The sequence below is a fragment of the Melanotaenia boesemani genome, chromosome 12, assembly GCF_017639745.1.
Source record: "Melanotaenia boesemani isolate fMelBoe1 chromosome 12, fMelBoe1.pri, whole genome shotgun sequence".
In the NCBI taxonomy this organism is placed as follows: domain Eukaryota; kingdom Metazoa; phylum Chordata; class Actinopteri; order Atheriniformes; family Melanotaeniidae; genus Melanotaenia; species Melanotaenia boesemani.
The window spans coordinates 31,431,314-31,457,770 of record NC_055693.1 but is presented as its reverse complement, the minus strand read 5'-3'; the positions used below and the strand labels follow the sequence as shown (position 1 = coordinate 31,457,770).

At 39.3% G+C, this 26,457-nt stretch overlaps 1 protein-coding gene across 3 annotated transcripts in view; it reads left to right on the top strand.

The window, feature by feature from the left end:
• Nucleotides 1–4,214: 4,214 nt before the first annotated feature.
• Nucleotides 4,215–26,457, top strand: part of tns1b (tensin 1b) — a 213,691-nt gene continuing 191,448 nt past the window's right edge. For all 3 annotated transcript variants that reach the window (XM_042001198.1, XM_042001201.1, XM_042001200.1), the window contains exon 1: nt 4,215–4,542. In XM_042001198.1, coding sequence (XP_041857132.1) covers nt 4,447–4,542 — 96 coding nt within the window. In that variant the 5' untranslated portion in view covers nt 4,215–4,446. The remainder of the gene's footprint in view (nt 4,543–26,457) is intronic.

Below are 26,457 nucleotides of genomic sequence, written 5' to 3'. Positions count from 1 at the left end.
CTGTAGTAATTATCCTGATGCTACTGCTGTAGTAATTATCCTGGTACTACTGCTGTAGTAATCATCCTGATACTACTGCTGTAGTAATGATCCTGATACTACTCCTGTAGTAATGATCCTGATAGTAACGCTGTAGTAATGATCCTGGTACTACTGCTGTAGTAATGATCCTGGTACTACTGCTATAGTAATGATCTTGATACTAACGCTGTAGTAATGATCCTGGTACTACTGCTGTAGTAACGATCCTGGTACTACTGCTGTAGTAATGATCCTGGTACTACTGCTGTAGTAATGATCCTGATGCTATTGCTGTAGTAATTATCCTGGTACTACTGCTGTAGTAATGACCCTGGTACTACTGCTGTAGTAATGATCTTGATACTACTGCTGTAGCAATGATCCTGATACTACTGCTGTAGTAATGATCCTGATACTAACGCTGTAGTAATGATCCTGATACTACTGCTGCAGTAATGATCCTGATACTACTGCTGTAGTAATGATCCTGGTACTACTGCTGTAGTAATGATCCTGATACTAACGCTGTAGTAATGATCCTGGTACTACTGCTGTAGTAATGATCCTGATACTAACGCTGTAGTAATTATCCTGATACTACTGCTGTAGTAATGATCCTGATACTAACGCTGTAGTAATGATCCTGGTACTACTGCTGTAGTAATGATCCTGATACTAACGCTGTAGTAATTATCCTGATACTACTCCTGTAGTAATGATCCTGGTACTACTGCTGTAGTAATGATCCTGATACTAACGCTGTAGTAATGATCCTGATACTACTGCTGTAGTAATGATCCTGATACTAACGCTGTAGTAATGATCCTGATACTACTGCTGTAGTAATGATCCTGATACTAACGCTGTTGTAATGATCCTGATACTAACGCTGTAGTAATGATCCTGATACTACTGCTGCAGTAATGATCCTGATACTACTGCTGTAGTAATGATCCTGGTACTACTGCTGTAGTAATGATCCTGATACTAACGCTGTAGTAATTATCCTGATACTACTGCTGTAGTAATGATCCTGATACTAACGCTGTAGTAATGATCCTGGTATTACTGCTGTAGTAATGATCCTGATACTAACGCTGTAGTAATTATCCTGATACTACTGCTGTAGTAATGATCCTGGTACTACTGCTATAGTAATGATCTTGATACTAACGCTGTAGTAATGATCCTGGTACTACTGCTGTAGTAACGATCCTGGTACTACTGCTGTAGTAATGATCCTGGTACTACTGCTGTAGTAATGATCCTGATGCTATTGCTGTAGTAATTATCCTGGTACTACTGCTGTAGTAATGACCCTGGTACTACTGCTGTAGTAATGATCTTGATACTACTGCTGTAGTAATTATCCTGGTACTACTGTTGTAGTAATTATCCTGATACTAACGCTGTAGTAATGATCCTGATACTACTGCTGTAGTAATGATCCCGGTACTACTGCTGTAGTAATGATCCTGATACTAACGCTGTAGTAATGATCCTGGTACTACTGCTGTAGTAATGATCCTGATACTAACGCTGTAGTAATTATCCTGATACTACTGCTGTAGTAATGATCCTGGTACTACTGCTGTAGTAATGATCCTGATACTAACGCTGTAGTAATGATCCTGATACTACTGCTGTAGTAATGATCCTGATACTAACGCTGTAGTAATGATCCTGATACTACTGCTGTAGTAATGATCCTGATACTAACGCTGTTGTAATGATCCTGATACTAACGCTGTAGTAATGATCCTGATACTACTGCTGCAGTAATGATCCTGATACTACTGCTGTAGTAATGATCCTGGTACTACTGCTGTAGTAATGATCCTGATACTAACGCTGTAGTAATGATCCTGGTACTACTGCTGTAGTAATGATCCTGATACTAACGCTGTAGTAATTATCCTGATACTACTGCTGTAGTAATGATCCTGATACTAACGCTGTAGTAATGATCCTGGTACTACTGCTGTAGTAATGATCCTGATACTAACGCTGTAGTAATTATCCTGATACTACTGCTGTAGTAATGATCCTGGTACTACTGCTGTAGTAATGATCCTGATACTAACGCTGTAGTAATGATCCTGATACTACTGCTGTAGTAATGATCCTGATACTAACGCTGTAGTAATGATCCTGATACTACTGCTGCAGTAATGATCCTTATACTACTGCTGCAGTAATGATCCTGATACTACTGCTGCAGTAATGATCCTGATACTACTGCTGTAGTAATGATCCTGGTACTAACGCTGTAGTAATGATCCTGATACTAACGCTGTAGTAATGATCCTGATACTACTGATGTAGTAATGATCCTGATACTACTGCTGTAGTAATGATCCTGGTACTACTGCTGTAGTAATGATCCTGATTCTAACGCTGTAGTAATGATCCTGGTACTACTTGTTGTCAAAACTTCATTCTATTGTTAATGTTTCTGTGGTCTGTTGCTGTACTGTTACATCTCATCATCCCAAACATAAAAACTTCAGGTTATTCCAACCTTGGACATACAGGACGTCTGATACTGGATTTCCTGGTTTCATAGATAAACTAGTACATGTACAGTGTTACAGGTGGGAATTTTAATACTAAGGCTGCTCAGCTACGTGTAAAACTAGCTCAGCTAGTTTACACATAGGCTACTGTCCACATCTGTCCTTGTTCAGCTCAGAAACAGCTCTAAACTGGGCCAATGAGGAATATTTTATTATAGTCCAGTTAAAGGTGAAGATGAAACTTTGTGACTTCATCAGTGTGTTTGTCTGGTTGTAAATGATGTGACTGCATTGTTTTATGCTTGTTGGCTTATTTTACTACATGAAATGTTTGGTGGACGCTGCTGGACCAAACATACCTCCATGGAAAAGTTCAGGAACCCTTCCTAAGGTTGGACAGTGTCTTATCTGTGTGAGTTTCATTTTCTAATGTTAGTTACATCACATCTAGGGAAGCTGCTGTGGACCATTTCTTGTTTTTACTGTTGCAGCGAATATTGATGTTAACATATTATACTGATAAATTGGCAGCTAAAATATTTTGACACAATCAGGTTGTTTCAGATCAACATGATATCATGATATAAATAATGGAGTCCTGCTGTAACTGTATTGAGTCTTTTGATAAGAGTAGGAGCGAGAAAAGCTCTGGACTGGTGGCTTATAGTTATGTGTGGATGCTGTTCTCTATAGAATATTGAGCTTTGGTGATTACTTAGCCTGTGTGTGTGTGTGCATGCATGCGTGTGTGTACTTGCACGTGAGTATATGTGTGCAGGGTGGCCTGGGTGAGTGTATGACACCCTGCCTGATGTTTTGTCCCAGTCTGGCCCTGGTCCAGACAACTGCTGTTCACTGGATATTTCTCAGTATTTTCTAGATACTCAGACCGGACCGTCTGACACTAACAACCATGCAACCAAGTTAAAGTCATTAAAAAAATTTCCCTTCTTCCTTATTCTGACGCTCAGTTTGAACTTCAGCAAATTGTCTATTGACCATGTTCACATGACTAAATGCACTGAATTGTTGTCATGTGATTGGTTGATTAGATATTTATGTTAACAAGTAATCAAACAGTTTGACAATTGTCTGGTGAGTTTATGCTGATAATACTACTAATGATAATAAAAAGAGGTGGGATTGGATATGCTCCCTTTAAGCTGAAACCTAAAACGTAGCAGAAAGATTAAAATGTAACTTCAGTACTTTCCACATACCCCAGCAGGGGGAGGCAACATAACATGAAAAGCTCTTGAAGTTCAGTAATGTTGTTCACACCCACCCAGACTTACATTAACTCTTCAGACTGGTGTTTGTTTTGGAGAGCAGCTGGAACTGAAAGTACACATCTGTCTAGATTTAAGTCATAATGGACAAATCACCTGATGTAAATTATATATGTTTAAAAACCCTTTTTACAACAAGGAAGCCTAATTAAATAAATAATGTTTTCAGACTTGTAGTTGTAATCTTTTGTACACGTGAAAACTAAAACTAGAAATAAATATCTGTTGTTATGAGTGACAGTTTGATCCACCAATCAGAAAAGCATGTGATAAGGCCACCGTAAAGGTGACAGGGTGGGTGCGTGTGAGTGAGGGACGGAGATCAACACTGCTTATGTTTAAGGCTGCACACACACTACCTGTTTGTCCTCCACAGTGGTCACATCAGCTGTGCGCGCGGTGGCTGAAAAACCAGGGCAACGAAACTCTAAAACTTCTTCCTGAAGATCATTTGGTTTTAACGACGCAGTGATGCCGGACAGACCACGGCAATCTGTGGCGTGTTTTCCCGGAATGAAGTCATAATTACTCTGCCTACACCAGCGCGAGAGAAGGGGAAGGAGAGTGCTGGACGTTTTGAATGGGTTTGGACGCGTGCGTGCGCTCTGGGTTTTGCTCGGATGGGATGCACGGTGAGCTTCATCTGCTGTGAAGAGGACTTTCTGCAAATGCCTGTTTACCAACATGAGGATGAGAAGAAAGGGATAGTGAAAAAGGTAAGGGAAGCGGGAAGAAGTGATCGGCTGGGAAATTGCGTGCAGTCACGAGTGGAGCTGTTTACTTCACGTGTGGCTGCCTGTCAGCTGTTTTCAGGCAGATTGTATGCATATTTATGTCTGATATATAACCCGACGGTCTTAACTTTATGTGGGACATCTGATAAGAGTTTTTGACCTTTGGTTCAGGGAAACTCAGCAGGGAGAAGTCAGTCAGACCAGAGTATGGCCACTGGTCGTTAAAAAAGCAAGAAGCAGCCTGCTCACAGCCATCAATCCAGGGATACGGTGTGTCTGTACCTGCTTTGACAAAAGGCATTCAGAGCTTCTTTGACGGAATGAGGTAAACCATTCACCACCAGGCTGAATGCCAAAGGTAACTGGAAAGTCCAAGTTCTGTCATGCTCGCAGATCACAACAAAAACATGAAAAGGTCTACCTGTAATGATGTCATGGAAATAATGAAAAGTTTCTGCCCTTTAACATTTGCTGGTGGCTTTAATGTGTCTAAATAGCAGAATTTAGTGAGCAGTTGTTTTCTGTCCTAATGAATGTAGCTCATAATGCCCAGGTAATGACACATTTGGGTGTAATTTATGCTATTTTTGGCATTTAGGCAGCTGGTAAGTTATAGCTGAACCTATCTGGGATTATGACGCTATGGACCAGATATGGCCCAAATATAAACTGGTCAAGACTCGGGTGTTGTGCCTGGCTAGTGTAGTGTCCCAAAGAAAATACAGATTTAGATAATGTCTAATGAATATGTTGTTGAGTTTAGTCATATTGACCCAAGCTGATCATGTTAAGGTAAAATAAAACCTGGAGATGTGGGAAATGTTTGGGTCAGTAATCATGAGTCATTGACATGATACTAGAAAAAAAAGTTAAATATTGCCTTAGACTAAAGCTGGAAATTGAATATGCATTTAAACATGTTTGATTGGAGTTATTGAACTTGGAGATATGGTGCTTGTTGACCCCTCTGTCCTATCCTCTCCACCCCAGACCGACCACCCTTCCTGGTTCTGGTTCTGTTAGAGGTTTTTCCCTTTCCACTGTTGATATGATCAGGATGGGGTACCGAATCAATGAGAAAATTTGATGCCATTTGTTGGCTTTCTTAGCTTGGCGAGTTTTTATTAATTGGCCTGTTTGAACACAATTATTAATTTATTTTATTTAAGCTTTATTTTACCAGGCAACACATCAAGAACAGATTCTTCTTTACAACGTTGGCCTGGCCTGAATTAGACTAATGTGGATCATATAATAGATTTGTTTTAATTGGATTATAATTGGACTACAGTGAACTGGACTGAATTGTGCCATGTGTTGACTTAGTTGTGAATTGGTGTTGTACATAACAAGATCTCTCAAAGCCAGAAAATCAGGCTAAGGGTTGTATTATGTTCAGCAACATTCAAATTGAAAATAACAACGCACGTTCCACGTTTCCTATCCCGAGCTTTGAGCTTTGAGTAGCAGAAGATACCTGCACATACATAAAGAAGCTGGTAGCAACAAAGGATGACCACATGAGATAACATGCTTAAAAAAAAACAAAAACAAAAAAAAAAAAACAATAACAAAGAGTCAGTAAAAGGAAATAAGCTTCAGTTAGTCAGTCCACTATCAAATGGTGGGAAAAAAGTAGAAATAATACTTAATAAAAATAATACTTTTGCTTTTTTAATTTACACTCAGCAGTTTTTAAATATTTGAATGAATAAGACAATGTTGATTATTAAAGCATGATTACACTCATACCAAATGCTTCTGGTATTTTGACAGGATCTAACCACATGAGCTCAAGTACGCCATCATAAACACCCATTTAACTCCTTATGCATAAATCTTTTTAGATTTTAGTTATTACAAAATTTAAATCATGATGAAATAGAAACCTGGCAGCTTACAAGCCATATCTTTAGTTGGCTGGTTTTATAGCGTTGGAATAAGTTTGTATTTGTGAGCCAGAAGTTTAGTTGATAAAAGACATCCAGTTGGACCTCGTTCTATTAGTTTGTAAGCTACAGCATTCATACATTTTCTACAGTACGAGTTTTAATTAAAACTTTTCCTATACTCAACTCTTATTTAAATTGATTTAGTTTTGTTTTTTCATTTTACAAAATCTGTTTAACGTCCCAACTTTGTCTAAAAGCTGCTGCATTCCTGAGATGATTCCACATGTCAAAGTGAGGATGGGAAATATTTTCATCCATGAAATGATACATGCTCAACATTGCCCACCGCAGTCCAGACAAACGCTGTGTCTTCAGTGCTGTTATTCTGCTGCTGCTGGGAAGTAAATAACACTGCAGAAATGCCCTTCTGCATCTCGGGGGACTTTTCCTGGACGAGCTGAGGCTGTTGGGTGGCGCAGACAAACAGCTGGCACTGAGGCGTGCAGGGCTGTGGGCACATGGAGAGCACGTGGGAAGTCGATGCCCCGGCTGTGCCAGCAGAGCTGCGGTTGAAGTAATGAAGTGTTGAAAATAGCCCCAAAAGTGAAGTAGCCAGAACTCAGTCACGCTGAATGTCAACAAACAGCCCTTACTTTTGATTTAAGAATAAACTTTAAAAGTTTGAAACTATGTATCTATAAAAATGTGTTGCATAAGACAAGGGCAAGTTAGTTTAGTCAGCATCTAAATGGGAAGTTGGTGAGTAAGAAGCATTGTTAAAGTTTAACACTTCTTAATCCGTGTCCTTGTCCGGGGGTTATTTACCTTGCCAAATGGTGTGCTCACAAAGCTTTTTTTTTTTTTGGCATACCACTTGTTTTGTTTTTCATGGGTATGTTAGTGCCTGTGGTGTACTTGGGTGCAGGGTTTTTCTTTTTTTTGTTGTTGTTATGACTCTTGTAGTCCCAGATCAACAAGACAGTTTGGCTACTTGTGTGAGATGCACTGAGGGAGGCCCACAGCTCAGAACTTTGAAGGCTGATAACGATCGGAGATAAAGTAAAACCCTCATGTAAATACGTTCTGCCTAAACTTTGAACTAGATGAAGGATATACAGCAGGATTCAGGAATGATGCATGCCGTGTGCTTGTGGTCTAAGGGTCGTGATATAATGACAGTACAGAGACTTCCTCACAGACGACTGATAGGCAGAACACGGTCTGAAGGAAATAAACATTCAGTAAAATAGGCATTAAAGAAAAATGTGCTATGCCATTGCACCGACAAACACACTGGATTATTTAGCAGTTTTAGTTGCTTTTCTATTTTATTTTATTTTATTTTTACAATAATACTTCTTAAACTCCATGTGTGTTTTGAAATCCACATAAAAAGGCAGATTTCAGCAGGTTTTAGTCATGATGTACTTTGGGTTTCTTGATCCCCTGTTCGTGTTTGATCGACTGCCACAAAAGCTTCTCTATATAAAACACCATGAGGCCGCTCCCAGCTCAGAATAGCAGGTGGAAATCCTGGTGTCAAGTGCTGAGCAGCTGAAGTGTTGGGGTTTAAAAAACAAAAGGGGTAGCTGATTTTACACCTTAGTTTACTAGTGTTTTTTTGAGCGACAAATCAAGTAAGGATAGGTACACACATAAAGATTATCGGGCTCTTTTTGTCCCGATTTTGTCCTTTTCCGACCAAGGACGGCAAAGGCCCGGTTATGTCTTATAAGATTTTTCTATAAAATTATCATTGGGTCTAAAGTGTGTTAAAAACGAATTCAGTCCGACATTCGGCTCTGAAACGGGTCGGGGCCGACAATTGGAACTATTTAACATGTTCAATATTTACGACCAACTCCTGATGTGTGTGAGGAAAGCCGAGGACTCCTGAATTGTGACTGTGTGGATGTTGACGTGGAACAAAACGTAGCCAATCAGAGAGCGAGCTGACTGGAAAGCAAGGAAGTAAATAAACTCCGTGTTCACGCTGTCTCCAGTCTGTTGTTTGTTTCAGTTCTGGCTTTTTCTGTTAACAATAGTCCCAAGCCCACCATCATTTCCTCATCTTGTATATTCTTTGCCATGCTGAGTGTTGCGTTTTCCGGTTGTTACCTTGTTTCTTTTTCTTTGTTTCTTTTAGATCATGTTTGATCACGACAGATTTCCAGCTCGGAGGACTAGATTCTAGATTGGTTGCAGGACAGCATCGTTAAGGGTGTGTTGTTCTGTGATGAGATTATCGGCGCCACCACACACAGTACGATCAAAACTGTTAAATTACTGATTTTTATCTTCGCGTGTGAGGTCTCAAACAGATAAAAAACTCTATAGATTAAAAAAATCCTTATATGTGTACCAGGCCTAAGACTCAGTCTCTTCTACAGTCACTGGCTACTTTAAGAGGTATGAAGTTGGACCCTCTTTTGTCTTCAGAACTGCTTTAATTCTTAATTCCTCAGAGGTTTTGCTCCATATTGACATGACAGCATCACACAGTTGCTGCAGGTTTGTCGGCTGCATCCATGATGAGAATCTCCCGTTCCACCACATCCCAAAGCTGCTCTACTGGACTGAGATCTGGTGGCTGTGGAGGCCGTTGGAGTCCAGTGAACTCATCGTCATGTTCTAGAAAGCAGGTGGAGATGATCTGAGCTTTGTGACATGGTGCATTATCCTGCTGGAAGTAGCATCAGAAGATGCTCCACTGTGGTCATAAAGGGATGGACATGGTCAGCAACAATACTCAGGTAGGCTGTGGTGGGTAAACTACATACAGCAGGCTGAGTGGTTAATACACGGCAGGATGGATCTATGCTTCATGAAGTTTCCACCAAATTCCGACCTTACCGTCTGAATGTGTGTGCTACAGCTTCACTTTATGAACTTTTCATTTTTACCGCTCAACAATAACACAGCTGCTCTGCTGCATCCATTTTAAGTGCCGCAGCAGTGAAAAGGTCTCCCACCAAACCTTGTTCCCAATGTTTAGGCTTTTTAAACCAGTACTTGTTGTATAAGACATATTCATATCAAAACTAGAAGCACTCAGAGATTGCAGACCTCTGCCAGGCCATAGGGTCACTCACCTGATAAAAACCTCAAAAGGCCCAACAGCCCACCCAGTCTCCCTATATTTTAAACCTTCTGGATCACTAGATCCAAAGAAATCAACATGATCCGGGTCAAACAATGTCAGATTATGACCTTGATCATCTTGTGTGTGTGTGTGGGTGTGTGTGTGTGTGTGTGTGTGTGTATGTGTGTGTGTGTGTGTGTTTTGCCAATGATTCTGGGCATTATCTGATGAGTTAGAAGCTGGTGAAACTATTCATATTTCCTGTCATGATCTGAGTTTTTGTTTAGGTTTTTGTCGTCTTCTCATGTTATTGTCATGTGTCCTCTGGTTCGGCTTCAGTTCATGTAAATAAAACTTTAATTCCTGCACCGGTCATGCGTTTGGGTTCATATACTCCACAAACCATGACAGAATGAACTGGCCAACCATGGACCTAGCAGCATATCCAGGCATCACCTCTGGTAAACTGGTGGCATGCTGCTCTATGCTGCTTTGGTGGAGGTAACAAAAATAAAAAATAAAACCCAGTATGAACAAACACTTGCAGGTCTAGTATTCTTTTGTGTTGGCGCTCCTATGTTCTACATATGTATCTTGATCACTTAAATGAACAAAAATAACAGAGCAAATGGAAATATTTGTCCCTTCAAAGGAGGTATGTTTGGGATTTTGAAGTATTCAGAGTATATATACTGTACTATAGTATAGCATAGGATAGCATAGTATAATATAGTATGCATGATGTATTGCACTGAGTGTGTCCGTCTCACTGTCACTTTCACGCATGTAAGAAGAGTGATTGTTGTCCTTCGTGAAGTAATAAAAACATGACTACTAATTTTACTTGTGAAAACAGTCTTGTAAATGATGTTTGCATCATGTGTGTATCATTTATGGTCTGTGTTGTTGTGGTAATCACGTGACTCATTTTGCCAGCAGAGAGCCTGATTATTTGAGAGCAACTGGTCACCGCTCATGGTCAGACTGGCTGAGTCCTGTTCGCTTCAGGTCACATGGTAATTTATTAATTTAGTTCCTTTGTTATGCTTTTGCTCTGCAGAAGTACCAAGCTAATCATTTTTATCCCAGAGTGTGTTATGATATCATTAGCTAACTTTACTTGATCTGATCAGTGTGCTGTGGTTCGTTTTTAGAGTAACTCTCTAGTTTCACCAGTATTAGGCCTGAAATAGGATTTTGTCTAATTACTTCAGAACAGTAGCCCAGAAATCTGTGATATCCGCTCTTTCAACATCCTGGAAAACTCTTGTGCATGGTTTAGCCTTTGCTTGTGTGCTTTGGCTGGGTGTTGCTTCACACTGAGCTTGGCTGGGAGTTACTCTCCTCTGTACGCCTTTAATGTAGTTAGTTTAAAAAATTACCTAATTTACATGATTCATGATTAAATTTATAATCTACACTTGGTTGTTTAGATTGGTGATCACGTAAATTAAAGTTGTTCCATGTTTGCATTCAGCTGGATGATCTCTGATTGAGCTTTAAGTTTTCCTTGCAGGAGTTTGGTCCTGACGCCTTTAAAAGGCTGAAGTTTGTCCTGCCATAGATCCTGATACACTTGTACTCTTCTAGGCTTGGTGAGAAGTGTTAATGCCATTTCTTGGGTTGTGGCATGTCCTGCCAAACGATCTCTACTGTGATCAATATTTATAACAAAGTTTGACTTTTGTGAGATCTAACAGCAGATTTGTACTTTTAGATCAAAATGATTTGTTGAAAAGGACAAAAGAAAATATGGAATTTGAACTTTATAGGATGCAGGTTTAGGTAAATATTTTAGAGCGAGGAAGATAAGTCTTATACATAAGGAGGAGTATTGCACTTACTTGAAAAAAAGCTGGTTTTCTGAATCAACAAGATCATTTTACAGACCAATATTTCCTATGAGTTTTTTTTTTTTCTAAATCCATGATCGATAAAAAAACGAAATATTTTTCTTGGGGCTGGACGGTGTCGTGGTGGAAAGCACTGCTGCCTTGTAGCGAGAAGGTAACTAGTTTGGGGTTTGAACAGTGGCCTTTCTATAGGTTCTCTTCTGGTACTCTGGCTTCCTCTCACAGTCCAATGACATGCTTGTCAGGTTAACATGTCACTCTAAATCCTCCCTCAGAGTGTGCATCAGCGGTTGCTTGTCTGTCTGTGTTGGACCTGCAATGGACTGGCGACTTGTCCAGGGTGTACCTGCCTCTTGCCTGCTAATTGCTGGGATAGGCTCCATCTTCCTTCACTCTGAACTGGACTAAGTGGTACAGAAAATGAAGATGAATATCAGAAACTCTCAGCCATGCTCTCACCTGGAGGAAGTAAAGACAGAATACTAAACAAAATTATTGTCACGTTATCTGCAGGATGATACTTTAGCTCAGGGGTGTCCAAAGTCGGTACATCAGGACACAGACCGGCGCTATGGGTGGGCCCCAGTGGGCAAGCCCCGCCCATTCACAAGTCTGGCCCACCCATGCAGCCTTTGCAGTTTAATTTATATACTTTTACATATCATTTTCATTTAGAATTATTTAACAGTTAATTTTATAATGGTACTAAATGACCAAAAGTAGAATCCGTTCCTATTCGTGCTTTTTTGCATTAAGAAAAATTATCTCCAGATATTTGCATGTTGTGTGTGTGTTTGTATATTTAATCTGTATTTGTATGTCATCACCGAATTCCGCAATAACTTAATGAGCGTATTATGTTCTTTAAGTTATCGTGATATTTGGCGCGAAATCATTAACTAGGTTCATTGAAGTAGCAGCAGACTGATGCTTTTGGAGAATGAACCTGAGAAAGCGGTTCAATGATAACATGAAGAAAGGAACATGTGTCAGGTGTCACAGCAAGAATCAACCACTTCCAGCAGTTTGGATGATTTCATCAATGTGAGGAGACCTAGCAAGATAGTAACCATGGCAACCACAGGTGCATGTGTCCCGTCTCCTCTTCCTCTGGAGCATCGTCTGCAGCTGGATTAAGCTCAGTCCGACTTGTCCTTACTAAGTGTAGTAAGTCACAGTTGCATGTTTAGTATGTCCGCTTTCTGTCTGCTGCAGATGTTTCCTGATGTTTTAGTGTTGAAGTTGCACAAATTGAAACGGGATCAGTTTGGTTGAGCTCCAGTTGCCTTTCTTTAAGATGAACTTGTGCAGGTTAGTGCCTTATGGAGCCTTCCACCACGGTTGCTGTCTGGCTGGGATGTGGAAGTTTGATGAGTGATTAGAGCAGAATAAAAACATCTGTTTTGTGCTGAGCGTTTGTTTTGTGTACAATCTGATCCATGGATCCGAATGTCTGTCGTAAAATGTTGTTGTTTAGGTTTTTTGATTAAGTGATCTCAACGTGAGACACTCTGTCGTTTAATTCTAACGTCTGATCACTGGTTGAAATGACCAGATTGACTTTGTTACTCATGAATTAAATGTTTTATTTTCTGTGAAATCTGTCCTGTTACATCTGATAGCTGATGGATCCTATTTTAAGTGTCTCTTAAGTTTTTTTTTTTTCTTTTTTTTTTCAATAGAAGAGGAAAAATTTTTTTTATTGTTTATCTATACCTAATCTACTTTGACAGATTAGGTATAGATGGGTCAGATATTGAATTATTAAACTGGAATTTGTTCTCAAATTCATTTGATAAATTGGGCCCGCCCTGGTAGTCTGTCCTGGTGGACTGTGGCTACAGTCCTCAAATATTTTTTAAAAAATTATCTAGTCAGTTCAGAAAAACTGAAAATATTTTCATTTAAAATATTTTTTTAATTAAAAGAAAAAGAAGAAAACATGTAAAAAAGATCTTAATTAAAATTTTTTTTCATTTAAAATCTTTTTAATTCAGAAAAAGAAAAAAACTATTTTAATGAAAAATTTCCCCTTTAACAATACAATAAACATTTTATGTTAAGTTATGTTTTTAGCTGTATAAGCCAGTATTTCAGATCATGATCAGACTGCTCTTTAGACATCATGCAGTTCACTCATTTTATTTTGAGTCTCCCGCATTACTGAATTCCCACCAAAGTGTCAGACGGCAGGCGGGGGCTTTCCTAGGATTTGAAGATTTTCTTTAAAGGTATGCGGTGAACTGAGAGTTACCTGCCACCCCATACTGCATTCCACTGGATGCTTTAAGTATGGGAAACAGTGTGTCTTCTGTGCTGTGTCTCTGGGGAGGCCTATCATTTCACTGCAACCTGCCAGCGCTGACCTGCACATGGGCTGCAGAACAAGACCCTCTCTGTGTGTTCTGCTGTGGAGACGTGCACAGTGTGTGCTTGACACGGGAGAGTGCTGGATGTTGCCTCAGCTATTTAACCCCTGTCATCTTACCTTTTAATGCTCATGCACACAGGAATTTAACCTCTTCTAGGTCTTTTTCAGATTTTATTAGAGAGCTTCAGAGACCCTGACAGGTCACCAGGTGGAAATCAGATTCTTTGCTGAAATAATTATGTTAAAATATAGTGGGTGGTAAAAATAAACACAGAAATTATACCAACCTGCATGAATTCTAGGAGTTTCTGTGGTCTGACTGTTTGACAAATAGCTTTTTCTGTCTTGTGACTGCTGCAGGCTTGTGTACTTGATCAGACAAACCAAAATCAGAATATCGTCATTGTATTTGCAACAGGTACAACAACAAGAGGTGCCTTCCTCGTGGTGTAAAAAAAAATATTTATTTATATACAAGGATAAAATATTAATGAAATTAGCTAAAAACAGCCATTCATTACACTATTGCATGTTCAGGACTTTATTGGACATTTTTGTACATTAAACATTTAAAGTGCTAACTAGCATTTAATGACCTGTTGGCTGCAGGATAAAAGCTGCTTTCCAGTCTTTTCGTCCTTGCCTGATGGCAGTAATTGGAACAGGTTGTGACTAGGGTGTCTTTTAAAATGTTTCTGGCTTTTGTGAGGCAGGGGACACTAATGTGCAAGAAGGTGTGAAACTTTGTGTGATAAGCACTAGATACTTAAAAAAAAAGTTTAGCCATGTGACGGCACATATCCTTATATGTTATCCTAGAAAGATTTAAGCTTTGACCTGAAAAAAAAACTTACTAGTTCAGTTCTCCGATATCTGGTTCTTCAGACAATTCTGCACAGCAAAGCAAATGAAAAGCTTGAAGGCTTAAAACTTTGTATGTAGTTTGTTTAGGTTTGCATTAACATGTCATTGCTACTTATGTCTGGTGTCAATAAACCATGACTGTTTAATTCTATCACATTCTAACCAATCAGGGCGCTTCAGCTTCAGTCCCCGAGGACCAGTGTCCTGTAGGTTTTAGACATTTAAACATTTTTAGACATTGTTTTAACACACTTGTTTGAAATTAAATGGATCCAACAGCTTGAAGTTCCAAACATTGACCCATTATTCTGAATTAGGTGTTTTGCAGTCACATCTCAAACCAGCAGGACTGTGGCTCCCGAGGACTGGAGCTGAATAATGATGGTCTAGGTTCTTCGTAGGAGCCCAGTCTAAGTTGTCTTCATCATGAAGATTGCTAGGACATCTTGGTGAACGACACTACAACTTTAGTACAGGTTGAAATTTTCACATCTCAGGTGTTGTTTTAGGCTTCTTGCTTAGCAACCATAAAGTAATTTTTGTGACAATTTGCTTTTAGGAAAACTGGTGTGAATGCAGTCCGGTTTGCCAGAAAGCACCAAAGATCAGAGACTCCAGAACGGAGCCAGAACCAGAATGGACTCAAGTCAGCTGTCATTCAGAGCTGGAACTGCAGCAGACAGCAGCAGCCCCCAGACTCCTGCAACAAGTCAACCTACATCCAGGGAATTGTTTTCAGTTTATCCTGTGTGATGAGAAGGCCTGGTGGGAAGAGATCACAGATACGCTCGATTTCCATATCGCTCAAGATTTATTCACGGTTTTCACGAAATTTTTGGGTGTTTTTTAAATACAAGACAACTATTTATGAAAAATATTAAGTTTAATATTATTTAAGTTAAAATGTTTTTAAGAAAGAACAGAAAATCGATTTACTTGAAGGTTTTTTTTTAATCCATTTCAGGAGTCAAAGTTTTTACTACACCTTGGTCAGAGGATTTGTGAATCCGATGAGCGGATATTTATTTTCCAAATAGCCTTTCAAGACATTACTGATTCAGTGATGCGTGACGTTGCCCACAAAGCCTCTGGAACAAGAAGATAAAGGGATACAAAAGGCATTCATTGAGCCTCTTAAATCGTCTTTTATTCACTTGGCTAAGCATCATGGATAGAATGACAGAATGCTAGATTAAGGCATAAAGCAACTGTATTTTCCCTTCAGCCACAGTCCTTTTTGTTGAAATGTAAATCCGAGAACTTACTTCCACCTCAGCCTGAGACCTTGTGACATCAGTGCTACATAATATACTCTGTTTAGCCCTGTGCCATCCAGCCTCAACATCTTTATGTACCCGTGAATGTGGCCTTTATGCTCCAGTTGTGTTGATATTTCTCTACGTGTGGGAAGGATTTTCTTGTCTTCTCCCTAATACTTGGCAGGGCAATGAGGCATTTGCTCTTGGCAACACTGAAATCCCACGAAGTCTCACTCTAGGGGCTTTTGTAGCCATTCACAACACTTCCGAGTGATGGACAGGAGCTCAGCTCTCCCAGGTTCCATCCTTCTTGCCTCAAAATGTGCCTTTTGTTGATATCTGTGCCTCGCCTCTTTTCCTGGGGTCTTTTTCACCAAAGTCGGATGCCACAGGGCCCCAAGGGTAATTACTGTGACAGGGGAGCAGAAGTTAGGCTGGGCTACCAGGTTGCCCAATCATGTTTTCATCATCGGGAGAATGCTTTTCTTTGGGGACGTAATAAATCTCCCCTTTGACATGCTGCATTTACTCTGAATACACACAGGAAGAAAGACCCTGTTTTTTTTTCTCTCACTACTTTGCAGCAAGGCTTGTAACAAGCTCAGGCAGATCATTGTTGCTAGTTCACCCTCACTGTTTTTTCAAAGGATAGGTTTGCACACTAAGGCATTCCATTGTAGAGGAATTTCATAGGTATTTACCCTGGAATGTGGCTTTTTAGTGGACTGTGTAGGAGACATAAGCAGCATTATGAAATAAATCCATAAAGTGTCTAATGATGCTTTACTGTACAGAAATAATAGAGGTACGTAAGACAAGTTGTCTTTAGGTAGTTGCTAATTTCTTTCAACGGGATTTTGCATAAATGACTGTCTTCTTTTTGTTTGCATGATGGCTTAAAAGAAAATGACGCCACATGTTTCACGTTCCTGTTCTGATCCCCGCTAATGGGAGTGAGCGTGTCCCCACCTTGTGCACTGTGGAAAGGAATCTTTAATTAAATCACACTCTTGGACACAATGGGACACGTGTTCCACATACCTTAAAGCCTACACAGGCTGCATTGACATGCCACACATGCATATTGTATCTGCAGCTTATTTAACCCCAATGACAAATTCACTAAAGCTGAACATCCAATAAACTCAGAATCTTTTTGCTTCATACATTTTGAGTAAGGTAATAAATTTACACTCACTCCTATTTAATAGGTATTACAGGGTTGGACCCCATTTTCCTCAAGAACTGCCTTGATTTTTGGTGTCATAGATTCAATCTCAGAGGTTTTCTCCATATTGACATGACAGCATCAGACAGTTGCTGCAGTTTGTCGGCTACATCCATGATGAGAATCTCCCGTTCCACCACATCCCAAAGCTGCTCTACTGGACTGAGATCTGTGACTGCGGAGGCCGTTGGAGTCCAGTGAACTCAATGTCATTTTCAAGAAAGCAGGTGGAGATGATCTGAGCTTTCTGACATGGTGCATTATCCCGTTGTAAGTAGCATCAGAAGATGTGGTCATAAAGGGATGGACATGGTCAGCAACAATACTCAGATAGGCTGTGGTGGTTTAACCAGGCCATGTTGCACACCTTAAAGTGTGCAAGAAAATATCCCCCACACCATTACACCACCAGGAGCCTGAACTGTTGATCCAAGGCAGGATGGATCCATGTTTTCATGATGTTTCCACCAAATTCTGAGCCTAGCATCTGAATGTGGAGCTGAAATGGAGACTCATCAAACCAGCAATGTTTCTCCATCTTCTATTGTCCAGTGTTGGTGAGTGTGTATGAATTGTAGCCTTAGTTTCCTGTTCTTAGCAGACAGGAGGCACCCGGTGTGTTTTCTGCTGCTGTAGCCCATCTGCTTCAAGGCTGGACGTGTTGTGTGTTCAGAGATGATATTCTGCAGATCTTGGTTGGAACCAGTGCTTATTTGACTTCCTATTGTCTTTCTGTCATCTCCAACCAGTCTGTCCATTCTCCTCTGACCTCTGACACCAACAAGACATTCTGATTCAGACAACTGCTGCTCATTGGATATTTTCTCTTCTTCCGACCATTCTCTGTAAACCTTAGAGATGGTTGTGTGTGAAAATCCCAGTAAACACTCAGACCAACAACCATGCCATGTTCAAAGTCACTTAAATCTCCTTTCTTCCTCATTCTGATGCTCAGTTTGAACTTCAACAAGTTGTCTTCACCATGTTTACATGTCTAGATGTGTTGAGTTGCTGCCGTGTGATTGGCTGATTGGATATTTTTGTTAAAAAGCAACTGAACACGTGGACTTGATAAAGTGGCCATTGAGTGTAACATTTAATGGAGCAGTTAATCAAATTATAACAAAGAAAAAGAGAGATTAACCAGATGTATTTGATCTTAATTGGCAAACAGCCACATCATAAAACTTACTGTCATTTTACAAGATATGGTGGAATATAAATCAGTTGAGATGAAGGTCATTTTTGAAGAGCTCTCCACATTTTCCTGTTATGGATGTCCATCACAGCTGTTGTTTTTTATTCTGCAGAATGACGCTTACAGTACAAACATGTTTGATTCAGCTTTATTTTTTGTGATTGTTTAAAGCATCACTTTAAATTTGCTTTGCTAGTGAACAGAAGTCTGGCCTCTCTCAGATGTCCGTTAAATTAGTCTAACACATGCTGTTTGAGTCTTATTTAGACTCTTTGGAAAGATTTTTTTCAGTAGAAGTCCTTTCAGTAAAAGTTTCTCTTTGTACTGACACGTACAAATAAGCAACACTTTGGAGTAAATATTGTATGGCACCAATTCGGTATGAAAGCCTGAAAGTCTTTTGTTTCAGAACAGACCGGGTTTGTTTGGTTCTTCATTTGCTTTCCCAGACAGCAAGAATGAGATATTGGATTACCTAAATGAAGGGGTTTTACCTTTAATCCCATTTCATTTCACATTACAGTAGTCACAGGAGTTCTGAGAACATAATCTGCTGCCTCTTTGCCTTCTGCATGCCTATCTGCCTTGGCAGCTTTGTGGCATAGCTCTGAAAATAGCCTGAATGCCTCCACATCATTCTATTGTGTTCTTACGGTCTGAGTATCAGCTCAGAGTAGAGGCTAATATTTCTTTGGGTATGCAAGTAATATAGTACCTGATGACATGGGATAACTAGACTCATTCATGGTTGCATAACAAGATGCAGTACAGTAGAACTACAGAGAATCACACCTGGCAGGAAGTGACACCAAGTTGTTAAAAACTGCCTGAAGTGTGTTGCTCATTACATTTGGAAGGGTCATTTCTATTTGTTAACGTTTAAAGTTATTTTGGATTGTAAAACATTAATGCCAGGGGCAGTAGCACATTATGAGTTTTAATATGTCAACAAAAGTTGACACGATGTTCCTTATCTTCCCTGAAAGATTGGCCTTGTCTTTTAAGAGATCACAGTCATGAATTTAACAGTCTCTAGTTGGATAAAATGCCTTTAAATCGTATTAGATGAAACACAATAAGTTGCTTTAATGACTTCTTTATCAGTGAACAGCTCATTTCACTGCAAAACTCTTACTATTATCCTTTACTGGATAACATTCCTTCCCCTGCATTTTCACATTTGTGGCACATTCCTGAGCTCTCTTTAGTCATTTGGTGCAATTGTCTTATATTACGGCTAAGCCCTAACGTAGACAAGCCTTTCACACATGTGCATTCTTAAATTTAGACCCTGGGATTAGTGCTTGGCATGTCCATGTGTTTTATGAGGAGAGTTGCTGAGCAGAGGTTCAAGGTCTAAAGGCTTCTTAACTCTTTAAGAAAATGTCCTGAAATTATTTTAATTTGATACATTTTAAGAAAATTTCACTTGTGTAACACGTTATAATTGCTTAACCATCAGGACACATCATTTTTAAAGTAATCATTACATCCTCCATTTAGTGAAGTTGAACTTGGACTTTTGACTAAAACTCAGTAAAACTTTTTTAAGTGCTAAGATTTTTTTTGTATTTTACCTTTTAGAGATGAAGGACATTACATTTTCTACCTTCAGGTATTTTTAATCACATGTTGAATGCTGTCATTGCTGACTATCAACAGGTTATTGATCAACCTGCAGTCTTTTAAAAAGTAAATGTGTAAAACATGGGTTAAAGCTACTTTCTTCAGGTTTCTCAAACCACTGTGCACCTGTCCAAAATTATTAGGTAACAATCCATGTGTGGAAATTGTGAGATGGCCGGGCTGTTGGTTTTCTTTTGTGTTCATATATGACTAAAGTCACAATATATAACTCTAAAAACTATTTAAGATGTCTAAAACTGTTAAACAATGCAATTTGAAGCATGTAGACTATAAGCGATACAGAATATATAGATGTGTATCTCAAGTTCTTGAAGGTAGGATTTATCAAATGGCTACATTGTGAACATAAAGTACACAGCAGTGTTTTAAGCCATATACATGTGATTTTCTTCATAGTGTGGCTTCTATCACTCTCTACCGCTCACAGCAGACGACACACTCCCCTGCCCACCCAGAAGACTCTCCTGTGTGCATGTGTGTTGTTGTATCAGGATAGACGGTAAAGAAGCATGGAGATAGCAGAGGTAAGTAAATATATACTTCAAGCTAGTTTACAAGCTTATTGTGAGACGGAGGACTTGGTTAAGTAATAAACAGCAATGGATCTTTGATCTGACAGCGGTTTGGGTTTCGCAAGAAAGTTAACAAAATGCGATTATCTGCAAAATATGCCATAAAACTGAAAGTGCTACATTTCAGTGTTTCAGAGGTGATTTAAAAATGTTGAGATGTGTATTGTGTATTAAGATAAAGCCAAAGAATATTGGGATATCAGTTATAGTCCATATCGCCCAGCCCTAATGTTGGCCTAAACATGCACATTAGTTTTAACCCCAGGGCAGAGTACAGAAGAAAAGTCACTTCGTGATTGCATGGGAAGTACAATGACTGTTGAAAACATTACGGAGGAGAGGTTTCAAACCAGTAATCTGTTGTACTACAGTGTTAAGTGTCATGTAAGGGTACATCCCAACAAAAACAAAACAGTTTTGTTTATAGAGAATTTTATGTAATGGTGGAATAATTAAAAAAATATGTGCATCCCCACAAAACTGCTGCAAAATGTTGTAATATATATGCTACATCTGTAAGTGGCGCTATAATTTATCCACAGAAACACACAAAATGGAGAAGAATACATAGAGCATGTTCAGAGCTTCTTAATGACGGCGTTTGTGCATGTGGGTTAAGGGAGAGATTAGGCAATTGTTTTAGGAAAGAAGTGTTTAAATTGTAAACACAGAAATGAAGTAGTGAAGTTTTCAAAAGTATTCACTTCGTGACTGCGTCCATCTGCGTATCCGTCTTATGTGTCGAGCAAAAATGGGCCTTAAAAGTCAAGTGCGTAGACTTTGGAGACGATGCCACAGGCTGATTTAATGCTAACTGGTAGAAAGTTCGCTCAAGCCAGGATGGAACAACAAAGGTGGATGGACAATGGAGTTCCCAAATGATAAATAACAGAGAAGCGTTGCTAAAAAGCGCAAACCATAGCTGACTATCGTCAGTATTTATTACACTATTTATTGATACTGCCTCTATGTTTCAGGGAAGCAGTATTACATGTAGTGGTGCATTTGCAAATCACACAGAAACCTGCAGAAGTGCTTTCTGATCCTTCGGATGTTGAGCTGCTAAAAGATAAATCCCAAAGGTGCATCTATGTGGTGAACAGTGATAAAAATGTTATAATTGTACAATTTTTGAGTCTTTATTGCAAATCTGCAGTGTTTTGTGCTGTGGGACAACAGCTCTGCCATGAGATCTGGTTTGTTTAGAAGTGAAATAATACTTTAAAAAGAAATCCAAAAGGGTTCTGAAGATATTTGGATGAAAACTCAAAAGGTCCAAGGATAAATGGCCCCATTTCAATTTATAAACACAAGTATAATCCACCTGGTAAAGCTCCATTACTGAACTCACTGAGACGTCCCTAACAGAGGCTTTTTGAGCATCTGTCTTACATGCTTTCTGTTCTCTCTCCAAGTCCGTAAAAGTCAATCTAATATTGACGCTTGTCTCGTCTCTTGATCCGTCTCTTTCTCTTCTTCTTTTCCTCAATTACTCTGTTAATTTCCTCGTGAGTTTCTTTACTGAGTCAGGCATGGCGCGTTCAAAACGGTCAGCATGTTGATATCCAGCTGCTTGTGTGAGATATGATGCTGTAAAGCAAAATGCTGCTGTGAAGTGGTGCTCCGTAACGGAAACGGTTGGTCAGGACACTGCAGGTCAACAACGTGTCCAAGAATGTACACAATTAACGTTACTGTGCCCTAAAAAAAAAAAAAAAAAATCAGGAACACAGAGTTTTAAAGTCGGGAAGTCATGTAGTGCTACTTTGATAGGCAGCTGTCACCGAGATTACAGGCAATTTTGTCATGTTTGTTCCTGCTGATTATGTAAATAAATTCATTTTCAGACATTGTACTACTTTGATTTTTGGAGTTTCAAGGAAAATTTTATCTCAGTCCAAGAACAACAGAATAGATCTTCCCCACATAGTCACCCCGTCCAGATGTCTTCGCTCCTCCTCTTCTATCCATCTCTCTGTCCCTCCTGCCCGTCTCAGCACCATGGGGAGCAGAGCAGCTCTGGAACGCACTTCCTCCTTACCTCCGCAATACCGACTCTCTCCTCATCTTCATTTCCAAACTCAAAACTCATCTTTTCAGAACAGCATACTCTCTGTAACATTATTTTCAATCACATCCTCGCCACTCTGCCCTTTATGTTTAGGTTTTTAGATTGTGTTGTATATGTGTGTCTCTCCTGTACTTTTAATGTTTTATTATTTGTTTGTACAGCGTCCTTGGGTGCCCTGAGAGGCGCTTTAAATAAAATGTATTATTATTATTATTATTATTAGAAGATGCTTCATGTAGCTTAAACTAAGAACATGCTATTTTTGTATGTTATACATCTTACTTAAACTCAGAGTAAAGCAAATTCAGAGACTGTCATGGTAGCAAGTTATGTATATGTACTAACAGGCAGAGAAATGTGCTTTACTAGATGGTGGAATTAGACTTTAACTTTTCATTAGTTTTCAGGATTTGTTCATTAATTTTAGGACAGTCCTAAAATCAAAAACACATCTAATAGTGGGATTGAGTGTGTAGGGTGAGCTTAAAAATAAGCAAACACACTGTTAACATTGTTTTGAATCTGTTGACCAACAAAGTTTTAAATCAGCTAACTCATATACATTAGCCTTAGGCTAACTAGCTATATAGCTATAATAGTTAACTGTTGTGCCTTCATCATAGAAACATTTCTTCCTTAGATGCCAAAATTTGTAATTTGTCTACTTGGGCTGTCCACTTAAATTGTAGAGGAACAATGAGAGCAGGAAACACTGGATTAATTTGTGAAGAATGAAGTTAAAATGCGCCAGCCCTAGCATCACACCAGCAGTGCTAACTGCAGTACATGCTCACCATGAGAATGGATGTTTCACCATTTAACATTGTTATTAACTCAGTCCACAGCTTGAAGCTGACTGAAATATTTGTTATCTGCAGTTTGTGTTTAAGTTGTTTGCCTCAGTTAAAGTGACCACTGCTTCCTTTTATTTGTGTGTTTCATTTCATTTAAGCTAATCTGAGATCTGTGATTCAGAGTGTTATGCTCACACACAGAGTCTCAGAGGAGAGAGCACTGATTATTTCCCTCTCATTTTGAGACTCCATTTTACTCAATGACTGTTTTCAACAATCATTCATGCTTGGCTGACATATTTGCCAGAATGGAAATGAAATTAAACTTTTTTTTTTTCTCAGACTTTGAATACTGGCCATACTACAACACCATAATTTTCACAAGTCTGGTCAAGTCTGTAACTCTGAAACTTGTTTTTGCTTCATGAGTTTTTTTCTGCCTTGTTGCTCCAGTTTCTGGCTGGGTCTCTGCCATTGTGTCAAAATTAAAATTTGTATATTGTGTCTGAAGGGCGCTTTCTAAAGTAACTTTTTTGAATGATTTGAATGATTCTTTGCTTTTTAACCAGCAGATGGTGACATTGCCATTTTTTTCTCTACCTGAAACAATGATATCTCTAAAATTGTCTTTGAATCTTTGCGATGCCCTTGAAAATGCAGCTTATCTGCTTAACATGGAAAGTATGGATGTTGGTTTGACTGATGCTTAGGAATGCTTCATCTTTTCCAACCTGGAAGATTGCACACCAAAAAAAAAAAAAAAACATGTTGGGATGAAAGACCATAACTTATTTATTCTGAAGGCAATCAGTTAATTAAACTTGTACATTTTTAGTGGCTTTCAGGACTTATTTTCAATGTACAGGTGTTTAAACATGATTCATTCAAGTGGGAAGGATGGCCAGGATTGTCGATGATTCCTTGTGGTGATTTGTAAGTCTTTTATTTGACTTTTTATTTGAATTAATGTGTCGTGCTTCTCTAACAAAAATGGGAAACGTTGCTGGGTTATAAAATTAAACCAAAGAAAATCCCTTTTCAGCTGAGGAACTGAGTGACTCCAATGTAAACACTGTTAACAGCTTCCATGCTGCAGCAATGTGGCCATAGCTCTCCTGCAACAAGGTCCGTTTCTGAGGAGTTAATTCAATTAAAGTAGACAAAAGGCCAATGGCACCATTAAACTTTGAGTGAAATGTGAAGCCATGAGACAGACACACACACACACACACACACACTGAGAGTCTTGTGGCTAGTCGAGCGTGCTTTACATTTGCATAATTCCTGGCTGCCAGGCGGCCTCACTATCGTCATGGGTTACGGTGGGTGCTGTGAAGAAATGCTGCACCATGTATGGTTTATGTTGTCTGAAGCTGACAGACGGGGCGTCCTCCCCGCCACACACAGACAAATACATGCTCTCATTTATGCCTTGATGTACGTTTAAAAAATGCTTGTTGCGACAGGACAAGGAAACGAGCATGCGCAAAACGACCGGAAATAATTTGAAGCTGAATGAACTTATACCTGATAGAGGAATTATTCAGTTTGGATTTAAAATCAGAATAAACCAGCCACTTACATTGAATTTAAGTTTAATTCGGAATGGTATTGTGCGGACAACGTAACCGCACCACTAGAAGGATGTGATGTCAGTGTGATGAACGCGCGCCAAACACATCTATAAAAATGGCGTGACCAACTGTGTTGTGGTGCTGTTCCAGGCAGTCCTGGCTTGTGTACAGCCTTAGCACCAAAATGCACTGCTTTTACAACACAGTATACTGTACCATCAACAGCGGGAGCAAGCAGATATGTCATTATCTGTGCATGCACCACGTCTTATTCAAACTCTATAGTGTTACTCTTTAATCATCGTAGCAAACCCCACAGCCTTGTAGTATGTACTACAGTGCAGTGTGGACATAGCCTAAAACTCATATAAACGTGGCCATTGAGTTCACTGTACTCCAATGGCCTCCACAGTCACCAGATCTCAATCCAATTGAGCACCTTTGGGAATTAAGACAGGTCTGAAAGAAAACAGGGATCTAACCTGGTATTAGCAAGGTGGACCTGATAAGTGACTGTTGAGTATAAACGAAAATAGGCACATAAATAATAGTTAAGTCAAGCTGCCAATTTACAGCAGTTGTCAGCTACTAAAAAGATCTTGGAATACATTTTTAAGGTGAGTTATTGCCATATTTGGAATATAATATTTGGAATTGAATCACAAACTGTTATCCAGTTTGATTCACAGCTTTCACGGTTATTAATCACAGCTTGGGGAGTTGATGTTGCCGTAGCATTAGCGTGTTGTATCTCTTTAATCTCTAACTGTGTTTAACCAGCAGTTGCCAGTTAAAACACTGAGCAACGGGTTGTGTAGAATGTGGGTATCGAAGTATCCATCTATCCCACATTCTCTTACTAGAGTAGTAGCTTTCCAACAGTGCGTTGTTCGCATCTCGTGTGCAGTGACGTCTATGTTGTGTTCCAGTAGCCCATTTCTCGCCATAGTACCCTAGTACCCTCAGTCTGTGACACAGACCTTGTTTGACTGGACGACATCTGAGCCGGTATGTCTCTTTGTTTGATTGCACTCATGATGAGGTAGTTAGGCAGTATCGTTAAGGGTCTTGCCCAAGGACCCAACTGGAAGGTGTTAATATTCACCCCATTGTAATATTGGAACGTCTCCCGCATGGCAGACGGATGCCCTGCCAACTGAACTTTCCAGCCGCTAAAATATTGCGCCGCATGTTAAAAGAAAAAAATCCTAATTTTCATAAAAATAAATCTTCATAAATGGCAAATTCGTATTAATTGATTAAATTAATTTATCACCAAGTTTAACCTTAACCTTTAAATTTTAGTTCAGGAGTAACTTCATACACCAATTCACAACCATGTCATTTCACAACACTTTTACAGATCAGTTCAATTCCATATAGTCCAGTTATAATCCAATTTAAAAAATCCATTCTATGAACCACATTAGTCCCATTTACAACTGTGTTCAAATTAACCAATTCATCAAAATAATTATCTAACTAAAATCAC